This window comes from Notechis scutatus, chromosome 1 (genome assembly GCF_049901735.1).
Source record: "Notechis scutatus isolate UNSWTSFEM ecotype Mainland chromosome 1, rNotScu1.2, whole genome shotgun sequence".
Classification (NCBI taxonomy): Eukaryota; Metazoa; Chordata; class Lepidosauria; order Squamata; family Elapidae; genus Notechis; species Notechis scutatus.
In genome coordinates, this window is record NC_142009.1 from 209,096,508 (window position 1) to 209,109,915 (window position 13,408).

A 13,408-nucleotide genomic window follows, 5' to 3' on the forward strand; every position below is an offset into this window, starting at 1 on the left:
GGGAAAGGGAGCAAGGCCAGCTGGGGAGGAGAGATGCGATTCTCCTCGACCCTGCTGGCAGTCTCCCCCCTCTTCACCACCTCTACGGGGTGGCTTGGCCCCAAAACGAGCCAGCTCGGGGCGCTCCAGTGGTGAGCACAGATCGAAACTGCGCACGATCACAGATTTCGGTCTGTCACCAAAGAAGCTCAAACTGGAAGTTTCATTTTGAGTTTCTTTTTTAAAACCTTAAGTATTTTGTAAATATTTCTGTGAAGAAAGAGTGAGAAGAGATAATTATCACTGATCTTTCCCTCCCTGTGCTATCTAGCATTGATTTGAGAGAGCTTGCAAAAATGTCTCATCAGGGTAGGTGGATATTTCTCAGAGGGATGAATGAAGTGTACTCTTCTTGTGGATTCACCAAGGCATGAAATTCATCTCATCTGCCCTGTAAAGTAGGCAGGGACCTGTACTGGGCAGCAAAAATATTAAAAGATGGTAGAGATGGATGGCCATTTTAATGAAAATGACAAGGGCATCATTTCAGATTACACAGAAGGCAGTAGTAAACCACTCCTGTATTTTATATAGATAACCACACTGACAGATAAGATAAAGTAACTGATAGTATAGTGATAATATAGTGCTGTATAATGGGCTCCTCAAAATCTAATTTGGTGTAATGATTTAGGCATCAGCCTAGAAACTGGGAAGGCCACGAGTTCTTGTCCTGCTTTAGGTACAAAGCCAGCTTGGTGACCTAGATCAGGGGTCACCAACCTTTTGGACCTCAGGGACCACCAAACTCATAATTTTAAACCCCGCGGACCAGAGACCCTGGGAAAAATCCCCCCAAAAAGTCTGCAGGAAAATTCCCCACCCCGTTTTCCTACCGACCAATCATTCTTTATTTGGGATCGCAGGATACCGTCTCCAGCTCCATTCTTGGGGGGAGAGAGAGATGGCTTCATGCAAGGAAAGCAGCAAAAGCAGCAGAAGCCTTTCTTTCTCTCCCCCAAACTCCCCCAGAAATGAGTCTTTGTGCAGCATCTTGGAGCAGGATGCCTTGCAGGGTCCCAAAGACTCATTTCTGGTAGAGTTTGGGGGAGAGAAAGAAAGACTTTTGCTGCTTTCCTTGCATGCAGCCAAAAAAGAGAAGAGAGAAGCAGAAAGAAGCAGCCTGGTGGCCAGGCCAGGCACGTGGGGCAGGTTCCCCCCTCCACCCTTTTCCCCCTCCCCTCACTACCTCGTGTTGTCCTCAATGCAAGCAATGCAAGCCTTGTGTTCCCGCAGGCCATGTGGGTGGCGCAGCCTTGTGTTACCATGCAGTCTGGATTAATTGCTTTAGGGGGTGCTTTGGGGGTGACATTTCTCTGTGGACCACCAAAATTTTCTTGCAGTCCACTGACCTAGATGACTTACCAATTTCTACAATCCAAATATTTCTTCATAACTATAAGGAAGATAATCTTCATAAATAAAACCTCAAAAATACAACAATGCCTATATTTATGGACGTCATCAGATAGATCATGCAGACATCAAGTTGACTATCTACTACTGATACAAAGTGGAGAAGCTCAGTTATAAAAGCAAAGATGGATGAAAAAGCAGGGGATGACTATGGAACATAGATCATGAACTGCCCATGTGCAAATTCCACATCAAGGTTAAGCAGAACAATGAAGTGCTTCCACAATTTGGTATTAAGCATATACCCATCAATTTTAAAGAGAACATGAAAAATAATTTTGAAATCCTGAAACTCACTGATAGGGAACTAGAGAAACTTGAGGAATGTATTAAAGAAGATTTAAGGATGACTGTGAAAAGAAAGAAAAAACAAACCCAAGATGTCAGAACAGGTGGTGGAAATTGTCAAAAAGAGGAGACAAGCCGAAGCAAGTAAGAAAAAAAAAAAAGCAGAAAGGAACACCCATGCTCCCATGGAAGATTGGTGGTTGGACCAGGAGGGACCATCACCATTCCTCCAGATATCTTTCTGGACCCTTTTGTGGCATTCAGTATCATAAGCTACAGTGCCTTTCTATATGGGTCACTGTTCTTGCTAAGAGTTGGAGTTGGATGCATTGTATTATGGTGGAACTTGAATTAGTAGAACCACTTAATGGATGCATAGGAGAAAGGTTGGATGGGGACTCTGTTAAGTGCATCAGGGATGGCCATTCATCCCCTTATCGCCTCTTAGTTGGATCACTGCATTTCAATTTACCTGGGGTCACCCTTGAAGAACATGCAGAGGTATCAGCTGGTACAAAATATAGCAGCCTGGGGCTTCACCAGGTAGTCACAGAAATGAGATGTTAAATCCACTAAATCCACGAAGGGAACTTTGCCAGATAGCCATGCCTAGCCAATCCTGACAACCAGGAGATGTCCCCTTCTTATTAGGTGATGTGTGGGGAAGTGCCACGGTGGCAGAGTTCACTGAGACAGCTCTGCTTCCTTAAAACAGATTGTCTCCAATGTGAGGATGGCTCCTACTCTCAAGACTTTACAAAAACTTACGAAAACTTGGCCATTTGTGAGTCTTTAGAAATCAATTGATATGTACCCATCAGCACTGGCACTGATTTTAACAACGCTGATGGAATTGTTTCAGTTTTAGTATTTGTTGCTGTCTCATGTCTGCTTGGGTGGAACAATAGATAAATAGCAGAAATAAAATAAAACCATCCAAATAACTAAGATATTAATCTCTGGCAGTCTTTATGGTAGGAACCAGAATACAATGGAGTATATTTTGTTTCAATCAGTCAAAAATTTGGTAGGAACCAAACATAAATCATATGGCTATAATTGTGTGCAAATTTAATAATGTCAAGCTTTTGTTAAGTTAATCAAAGCACACTGTGAAATGCATTGTTTTAATAAGTTTGCATTGTTTTAATAAGTTTAATAAGTTTTGTTCTCCCATGAATTCTCTATATACAATGCCGTTTTATTAGTGTTGGTTTTTTAATCTCTTTCAAATTTATTATTCTTTTTTTTTATCTACTTGGAAATCTGTAAAATGGAAAATGTATTTAGCCTCCCATTTCCTTCAAATAAAAAGAAGGAACAATCCTCATTTCATAAATTGCACTCTAAGGTAAATTGAATATTTATGTAGATACATAGATCTCCTTGAAGTTATCCTATGCTTAATCATCTCTACAGCAGCTCTTAAAGCAACTCCAAATGTTTAAATTTTCATAAGTAGACAAATACAATATAATAAGCAGGTCTAGCCACATACTATTTTTTCTCTTTGCTAATGTGATGAAATTCACAAATTCATATTCAGAAACTGGGTGGCAAATCCCACCCACTTCTAGCAACTTAAACTAAATGAGTTACATGAGATATAGAACATAAAGCTTAGAAAAGAAGACAGGACACCGGCATCTTATAGCTAACCATATTTTAGTTGGCAGGAAAAAAACCCTAAAGAATGTTAATTTTTCTGCCATTTAAATTACATTTTTGCACATGGGTAATGATTTTCCTTGTTCAAAGTATGGGTGGCTTGCTCATGTAATGTACTCCTCTCTGGTATCATGGCGCAACGCACCATGGATAGATAAAAAATCGATAAAATGTACTGTAGATAAATAAAAATTAGATTCCAAAAATCAATGAGAAAAATATAATCAACTGGATTATGTTCACTAAGAAGCCACGGCTGGCGAGAGTTGTTAGCGCAAGCTTTCTTCATATCTTCACATTCACTCTGACACGTATTGCTAAATGAGCCCTGAAGCGACCAAATTAAATCATTTTTTTTCTACTGAAAAATCAGAAGTATCAATTTTAGAAATCTCTGTGGCTATGTGCATTAAATTCATATTATGTTAGAGGAAGATGTTCTTTCACTATTGTTTCTGATCACATCTTCTTCTAATATTCCAAGCCGATCACAATACTCTACAACTTTTGCCTCAGCAATACATCTATGTCATTAGACTTCTGTGTAAGAGTAAAGACCCAATTATGTGTTAAACAATGTATGATGGAATAGAGAACAAAACCAAAAGCTGATGAAGCTTTTTCTTCTTCTGAAGGAACAGGAGGGGTTTTTTTCTTATCAATTAGTCTCATTATCTTAAAGCATTTTAATTAACTGTACAGGAGTCAACACAGCCTGCTCATTTTCAGGAGAGAGAGAAAAAGATGCAGTAAGAATTAAAACTAGTTTGTAATTCTCTAGACTCATTAACAGAGCACAAAAGTAATTAGCTATGTCTTGATTTGGAAAAAATTTCTTATTTCTCCCAGCTACTAAAGCCAAGCAGATTAGGTCAGTTGAGAGGCTAAATATCTTCTTTAGAATCACATTTGTTTTTCATAGGATAATTTCAATCAAACCTAATGGAGTAGTGGTTATTTAGCATCTTTTTTTTAAAATCTGAGGCTGGAGTGTAGGGGCTATGACCAATGGAAATATGATTTGAAAAAAGTATTTCAGACCTCCTGTGAACACAGCACCTTTCTATTATTCCTTAAAATAGGCTGGTTTTTTTTACAAGCTTGTTTGTGATCCTGAAGAGAAAAAGAGAGAGAGACGCTTTAAGGAATCTTCCTCATTAAAGTTAATGTGACAATATCTTTTGTGGGCTGTTCCAGAAAATAGCAGAGAGGGCCCTTTATTCACCTAAGATCTAAAATACTTCTGGCAAAATATTTTTCAAGATCTACATAGTCCTAATAAATTTACCTTAAAGGAAAGAGAATCAGTTTTGAAAGCGTTTTCCAAATTTTCCTCAGTAAAATTTGGCCTCGTGCACCTGGAAATTTTGCCCATGGGAGTTTCTCTCAGGGTGAAACTTGAGGTTGGAGGTGAGCAGAAATCATAACACGAGAAATTAAGTCCATATGAAGAGGAACAGACTTTGCATTTCTGGGCCAAATAATTCCAGGGGAGTATTATCTTTGTCTCTGAATAGGGTTTTATATCTCAGCTCAGAAATTATGCACAATGTGGGGCTCCTCCAAAACTCATAGCTCCTGCAAGTGGTAGCTGTGCCAGATGGGTTTCCCCACATTTATGTCCCTGCCTGAATTTCAGTACAGTTAAGGCCTATTTTTCCACCTAATCTGGGAGAAAAACATACTTTGCATCTTACAAATTTACAGGTCTATCCGTTTTATGCTTTGCATGGGGGAGACCATTCTGTCTATTTGACTGCCTATTTGACCACTTCGATGCAGCTCTGGTCATCTCTTAAAAAGGGAAGCATGAATTCACCAGAGAAAGAATGAGAGGAGTTATGTGGTAATGAGGGTGGCATGTCCACCATCTTGCTAAGTGCACAATTCTATAATGGCCTTCTCCAATTTGTACAGAACTAAAAGTATGAGAGTGTTCAGAGGAGAATAAACCAAATATTATAGCCGTACTGAATACCTTTTAGCTGGGACCTGGCCAGAGTTATTTTTCAAACAAAACACCCTCCTAGTCTGTACTCCAACTCCACAGGTTGCCTTGTTGTTCCAATTGATAGTAGTATTCACAGTTGTTAGCAGGGCATTTTCTGAACAGAGACTCCATGCAGAGGTTCCCCAGTATAGCTGATTGCAAGAATGCTCATTACACAGTCGATACTCCTGGAGTGATGAAGGAGGAGGACAATGCTTTCCACCTGTGAGTGATAAGAACAGTATAAACTGTAGCAATGGTTTCAAAAATAATGCCACTGTTCAAGAAGACACCCTGCCTGCAGTAAACAAAGTTCCAAAACCGAGTAGTGTGTTTTAGCAATCAATCAAACAAAAAGAGGAATCTTTAAATGTGTTATACATATTGTAAAACAGGTGTTTTCAAAGTTTTTAAGGATCTAGGTCAGGGCTGTCAAACTTGCAGCCCGCAGGCCGGATGCGTCATGTGCTGGCCACACCCACGCCCAGTTTAGCAAAGGTGGGGGGAAAGTCCCGATACATCACATGATGCCACCATGACGATGCAAGTTTGATGCCCCTGCTCTAGGTCTTGTTAGGTTTAAGGGAAAAAAATACTGGAAACCTTGATCAAGAGAGAAAACACTAGTATGGGTAGTCCTCGACTTACAACAGTTCATTTAGTGGCTGTTGAAAGCTACAATGGCATTAAAAAAAAAGATTTATGACCGTTTTTCATACAACCGTTGCAGCATCCCCATGATCAAAGTTCAGACACTTGGCAACTGACTCATGTTTATGAAGGTTGCAGTGTCCTGGGGTCATGTGATCCTTCCCTTCTTCTGACAAGCAAAGTCAATGGGGAAGCCACATTCACTTAACAACCATGTACTAACTTAAATAACCGCAACTGTGGCAAGAAAGGGTGTAAAATGAGGCAAAATTCACTTAACAACTATCTCACTTAGTAAAAGAAATTTTTGGCTCAATTGTGGTCATACGTTGAGGACAACCTGTAATAGAGAACTGGCACAAAACGAAAAGCAATCTGCCTATTGTAAATGTAAAATTAATATTTTCAAAGTACACAAATTTGAACTTGAATTTTACAATTATTTGGAAGGTTAAGGTTTTCACCAACAAATCAACATCCAACGAATGGGCTATGCTCCTTTTCCTTGGATAAAAACTCAGTTTTTAGAACAATTGATACTACTTTTTTTATTGCATGCATAAGCGCACAATTGTGCCTATCGTCCCTGTCCTATTGTCCCCTATTATTAGTTCCTATTTCTTGTATTTAAACTTATGTTTGTTCTTGTTTCTGTTGTATTGTAAGCTTTTAACAAATAAATGAATAAAATAAAATAATAAATAAATAAAACAAACAAATAAATAAATAAAATACTTGCAAGTAAGATATTTTCTCTCTTTAGCCTACAGTCATGTGAAAAAGTTAGTACATCCCATGTTATCTTTTTTTTTTTTTAATGTTTGTACATTTTGTAGAAGTGACAGGTTCCATCCTAGGGATGAAATCAAACAGGAATCAGCCTAGAATCACTATGTAGCCATAATGGACTAAATCCAACCCCTCTTAAACTCTATTAATCTTTATGAGCCATGGTGGTGCAGTGGTTAGAGTGCAGAACTGCACGCTACTTCTGCTGCCTGCCAGCTGTCTGCAATTTGGCAGTTTGAATCTCACCAGGCTCAAAGTTGACTCAGCCTTCCATCCTTCTGAGGTGGGTAAATGAGGACCCAGATTGTTGGGGGCAATAGGATGACTCTGTAAATCGCTTAGAGAGGGCTATAAAGCACTGTGAATATAAGTCTAAGTGCTATTGCTATTTATCTAGTGTCAAAATAGTGGATAGATTCCTATGCAAAGGATAGATTCCTGTGCATAGGCATGCAATAATAAATCAGTTTAATTGGAACTTCATGTGTGGTCCTGGTCTTTCATGCCTGATACATTTCAATATTTTATCTTCATTCATACAGCATATAAACAGGTGAACAAACATTGAACAAAAATATGAAAATTGGCAATTATTTATTCAACAAAAAGTTAACAGATATGCCATTTCCTTCTGTGCAAAAAAAATAAATGTACCCTTGAATCAAATATCTGGTATTGACTCCTTTGGCAGAAATAACCTCAAACAGGCATTTTTTGTATCTGTCTCTGACATCAACTGAGAACATTTTCCCCATTGTTCCATACAGATTTTTTTCCAGCCCTGTAATGTTTGGGAAATTTTGCATGTGTAGCCATTTCAAATCACCCCATAGCATCTCAATAAGATTTGAAAATGAAGTTTGATTTGGCCATTCTAGAACCTTGTATGTCCTTTCATTTTTTTCCCCACAGCTATTCCTTGATGGATTTACTGGAATGATTAGAGTGATTCTCATGTTCTACTTTCAGTTGAACTTCAATCATCTGACAGACAATCTCATGTTTGATCTGCTGTTGTACATGGCAAATGCCTATCTGGCAATTTCAGGACTTTGTTTTAAATCTCTATCTGGAAATTCACAATTCTACCCAAGGAAATATTGCTTGTCATGTGAAATCAGTCAAAAGGTCTGTAAATTGTTCCTTCTCCCTGGATGGCAATTCAGTTGCAACTCAGTGGGACTTCATTCTTAAGTATATTTGCACAGGATGCCTTCTTGATGGTTAAATAGACCTCTTGGGGGACAGGCAAGTATGTCCGCCCATGAAAAGCAAAGAGAGACGGATGGACTCACAATCTGTCTGTGCTGCTACACAGGTTAGAAATTCCTGGGGGGATTTCTAGTTCTTTCTGCTTTTAACTCTCCCAGCTACCGTTTAGAAAACATGGGCACCAGGGGAAATGTTTGTGGGGATTTGGGAAGAGAGGTAAAGGTGTGTGTGTGTGTGTGTGTGTGTGTGTGTGTGTGTGTGTGTACGTAGGGAAAAACAAAATCAGGTAGGGGTAAGGAAAGAGTAGCCAGTCATCTTCTGCATTGATTGCTTGCAAATGCTACTTACGTGCAAGCAGTGGCAGAGGAATAGAATGGAGTTGGGACCAGATGTGAAGGACAAGTGCATGTCCATTTTTTAGTCCAGTGTTTTGAGGCTTCTGGCCTTCCCTGCCCTTAGTCCTTCCTGGGTCTCATTCAAGTTAGCCAGTTTAACAAAAACAGTTTTAGAGCATAGTTAGGAGTCTACAAGCTTTTGTCGTTATTGAATATTCATAGCATTCTTTGCTGCACCTTTATGCCTAAGGGAAGTATAGAGTGCTTTTAATAAAAAAAAAATGGAGCCAACCAGAGACAATTTTGATAGCAGTAGAGGTTATTGATTGATATTGCCTTCCACAGTTGATAATTCTCTTTCCAAAACATCAAACATTTTTTTAAAAAAAAGATAAGGAGGAAATTGCAGAAGCACATCACTTCCTAAGGCTGTAGTGCAATATCTATTAAAACATTTGATGTAACATACTGTCTAAACCAAGATTGTGGGCCGCTGATTGCTATAAAGTGAAACTATTCTTAAACAGAAATATTCTACTCCAGATAATAATCAAATAATTGAATCATAATTTATTGCTGTAAAAATAGCTATAAAATAAGACTGAAGGGAAAATAAAGCTCAGAAATGAAACCATCATCGTTATCATTACACTTCAGGAAAATATGAAAATATTTCTTTTTTTAAAAAAAAATATTTCCCTTTTATGCAGGGAAATATGACAAACTAAATGAAGATGCAGGTTGTGTCTAAAAATTGGTTTGGGCTAAGGAAAGCTGATGCTTAAAACTCACATAGGTGAATCTGAAGGATCACAATAGCAAAACAAGAGAAGGTGCATGTATTTCTTAATCCAGAGTGGAGGTCAACATAACCCAAACACACCTCTTCCATTTCAGGGAAGGAACATTACCGTGTACATCCAAGGGTCATCTCCGGGGATGATTTGCCATGCTCTTCTGTCTTCCTAGAGCTGGGAGGGAATCACCATGGTGTAAATTACAGTGCTCCACATCTTGCCCTTAAAACACCACTGGAACAGGACCATGCTATGTTGTAGTTTGTACAGGTCCTTCATGTGGCACTGGAAAGTCAACAATTGGCATTTCCCCCCCTTTATTTTAAAGGTGCCAATCTCCAGGTATGTGCTAGAGTGGTATCTGAACCCCTCTCACTCTGTAAAGTCAGAGCATTCAATCCCTCCCTTCCCTCCCTCCCTTTTCTAAAGGAATGTCAGCCTATCAATTGAAAACTACTAGACAGAAGGAAGGAGATCATCACTCATCCAGGTAGTGGTCACCTGGAGATGAGAAAACCAGATGCAGTTGCTGAATAAGTGTTTATGGATTAGGAATTCCAAAAAAGGACTTGGGTGTGTGAGAAAGCTATATGTTTGTTGTTGTTTTAATTTATCTCTCACATATATTTACTTACTATCTCCCCAACTGACTACTTGATGGAGAAAACAGAGTTTTTTTCTCATTTACTGGACATTTGAATTTCTGCAGTTAAGGGGCAGCTGCTGGAGAAGTGCTGCTGGACAGCTCTAGGTTGAGGCCAGGGTGGAGGCAGGTTACATTCTTGTTGTTAGTTGTGAAGTTGTATCCGACCCATTGTGACCCTATGGAAAAAGTTCCTCCAGGCCTTCCTGTCCTCTACCATCTTCTGGAGTCCACTTAAGCTCACGCCTACTGCTTTAGTGACTCCATCCAGCCACCTCTTTTACTGTCGTCCCCTTTTTCTATTGCTCTCAATCTTTCCCAGCATTAAGCTCTTCTCTAGTGAGAAGAGTCTAATGCTCTGCATTCTAGGATAGAACAAATGACTTCAAAGAATATTTCACGAGAAGAAGTGAGCAGTTAAAGTGTAAAGAGTGAAAGGATGACCTTGATGGAGACAGGGAAGATCCATTATAAGGCAACTAGGAGAAAAAGGCCAGATGAAGGGGAAGGGCTAAGAAGTATCTCAGATACCACCTACCCAAATTAATGTGTAGAGAGAAGAGGAGAAGGACATTTAAACTTACAAGATTCTTTAACAATCATCAAAGTTAATAAAAGTAGTTTTAGGCACACTTGGTGTCTGTTTCTTTATCTGGTCTACTTCTTATGGTCTACCTCTTATGGGCTGATTCAGAGCTTCCCCCAAAGGAACAGCACCTGGAAAGGGAATTCACAGCCACATAAAAGACAAAAGGAGAGTTAAATGTGTATTAAGTCAGGGATGGTCTAGTCAATTTCAGCATTTCTCCCTTTTGGCTGACCAGTTGACTGGCTCCTTTTGAAAGGAAAAATCAAATATGTTTCTGTGGAAACTGGAAAAAGCACCGACCCAAGGACTGGCCAAAGGGGACAGTCTCATACTAGGCCAACTATAACCAGCACACACACACACACACACACACCCAATTGCTTCACCTTAAAACTGTTTCACACTGGATGGATTGATCTGGAGTTGAAGTCTCCTTCAATTTTTCCAGGGCAACCACTACCTCTGCAGCAGACGGCCTATGAGATGGAGGCTTCATTGTAAATCCATGATAACTGAAGCCATGATAATTGGCATGTAATAAGCAGCTTGGGGCAATGAATCCAAGTTTGGGATAGTCTATGCACTTCCATGGAAAAGGGGACTTAAACATGCTAACCCAAGTCACTTCATTCTACCTTTTATATATAGATGAGGTGATCTGTGGTGTATAGCTTCCTTTATCTATTGAAAGATTTCTATACAGCTGATGAACCTTCATTCTACAGGAATTATGTGATTATTGCTGTTTTATTATTATATGAAAAATTATGTAGTTACTGTATTTACAATTGTTTAAGAGACATCTAACTCACCTCTAATGATCTAAGTGCTAGAGCCCACTGCAACTACATTCCAGAAATATTTCACAAGAAGAGTTCTCCACTCCTCTACTCGTTGTAGAATACCTTATGCCACCAGACTTGAAATTCTAGAACTAGAAAATCTTGAATTACGCCGTCTTCGGTCTGACTTAAGCATGGTATATAAAATCATACATTGCAATGTCCTACCTGTCAGTGAATACTTCAGCTTCAACCATAACAACACAAGAGCACACAATAGATACAAACTCAAAGTAAACCGCACCAAACTTGATTGCAGGAAATACGACTTCAGCAATAGAGTGGTCAATGTCTGGAATACTCTACCCGACTCTGTAGTTTCTTCCCCAAACCCCAAAAACTTTAACCTTAGACTGTCTACTATTGACCTCACCCTTTCCTAAGAGGTCTGTAGGGGGCGTGCATAAGCGCACCAACGTGCCTACCGTCCCTGTCCTATTGTTTCTCTTATTCTTTTATTTTTCTTATATGTACCCATTTCATGTATTCACAACTATGTATACACTTATACTTATTATCTTGTAAACAATTGGCAAATAAAATAAATAAATAAATAAATAAATAAATAAATAAATAAATAAATAAATAAACTCTGACATCTCCTATACCACCTTTACAGGTTAAATTGTCTTTGAAGTACAGATAGTAACTACACATGAAAATTGCCTCTGCTTAACATTATACAGTGCCTGAGATGATGGATAGTCAAGGAAATAAACAAATGGATCATAGAGCAATCTATAATTTTCACTTATGATACAAATAATCAAGCCCAAACTATTGCACTTTATGCACATTATGTCCTGACCCAACTTCTTTGAAGAATTCATACTGCCAAAAAAGTTGAAGTAAAGAGAAGAGGATGATTAGCAGTAAGATGGATAGACTTAATTATGACAGCAGTGAGTGAAGCATTGAGAGACCTAAAGGTCAAGCTGAAGACAGATCATATATGGATGCTAAGAGTCAATACAGACAATGACCCTAAATTAATATCATGATTAAATTAACCATTTATTCTTGCCTATTGCTATGCATACATTGATTCACTGAACAAGAAATGTATGATATTTTCATTAATTTTAGTTACTTTCTTTAAAAAATGATATTCAACATATTCAGTACAAATTATTCCACTTGCGCATTCATTCAGGCTTTTAAAATCTGCTCCGAAGGACCTTACAAATATGATGATTTAATATATGTAAATATATCAAATTTGCATATATTAATATACAGTATGAAAGCAGATTGTTTTTTAGAACCCCATTTTCTTCTTCATTTTTATGTGTTGTGCAATATTCTTCTCATGGATCAATTCCGTGAGTAACAGAAATGTCACATCTTCTGTTTTAATTAACTCCTGTAAATTTTAAACACAGTTAACTTATTTTTATAAATAAAAACCAGATGAATAAATTGTAGCACCTTAGCTTAGTTTCTCTGAGCTCCATTAACTGGGTAAACGTAAGCAGAATTTAGATATATGCAGGAAAATACATTTTATGTTAAAATAAAACATAATTAATTTTCCAGATTAATTTTCCATTTTCCTGGATATAGGGAATGTGTTACCAAGAACAGCATTACCATTGTGTGTGTGTGTGTGTGTGTGTGTGTGCGTGTGTGTGTGCATACATACATACATACATCTCACAGGACTGCTGTTATGGGGGGACACAGGAGGAGGGGGAAGAAATATCATATATGTTTGCTGCCTTCAGCTAGTTCTAAAAGTAAGAAAGGTGGGATAAAAAAATCTAATAAATACATACATGCAATACTTGGATATATTAAAAACTTTATTATATCATGATTTCAAAGTTATCATCTGCAATTTCATGCCATCATGAATTAGTAGATATTTGTATGTAACTTTGTAGGTTTAACTTTTCCTCAATTTTGCAAGTTAATAATAACTGTTACTTGAGATCTGCATAAGTGGGACTGACTGGGGTCGATTGCAGGGGTGATACCGAAATATAATTTTATCATATTTTATCTATATCTTAAATTATTATATTTTATTCCAAGTTCATTTTAGACTGTATTTTATTCCAATTTCATTTTAAATTGTATTTTGTTCCAATTTCATTTTAAATTGTATTTTATCCAATTCCATTTTAAATTGCTTTATTAAATTTTAGTA

General features: G+C 38.0%; 1 protein-coding gene across 1 annotated transcript in view; it reads right to left on the reverse strand.

Annotated features, from left to right (window-relative positions):
- Positions 1-13,408, reverse strand: part of THSD7B (thrombospondin type 1 domain containing 7B) — a 545,795-nt gene that overhangs the window by 208,666 nt on the left and 323,721 nt on the right. The window contains exon 9 of the mRNA XM_087950095.1: positions 5,390-5,624. Within this exon, the coding sequence (XP_087806221.1) occupies positions 5,390-5,624 (235 nt within the window). The remainder of the gene's footprint in view (positions 1-5,389; positions 5,625-13,408) is intronic.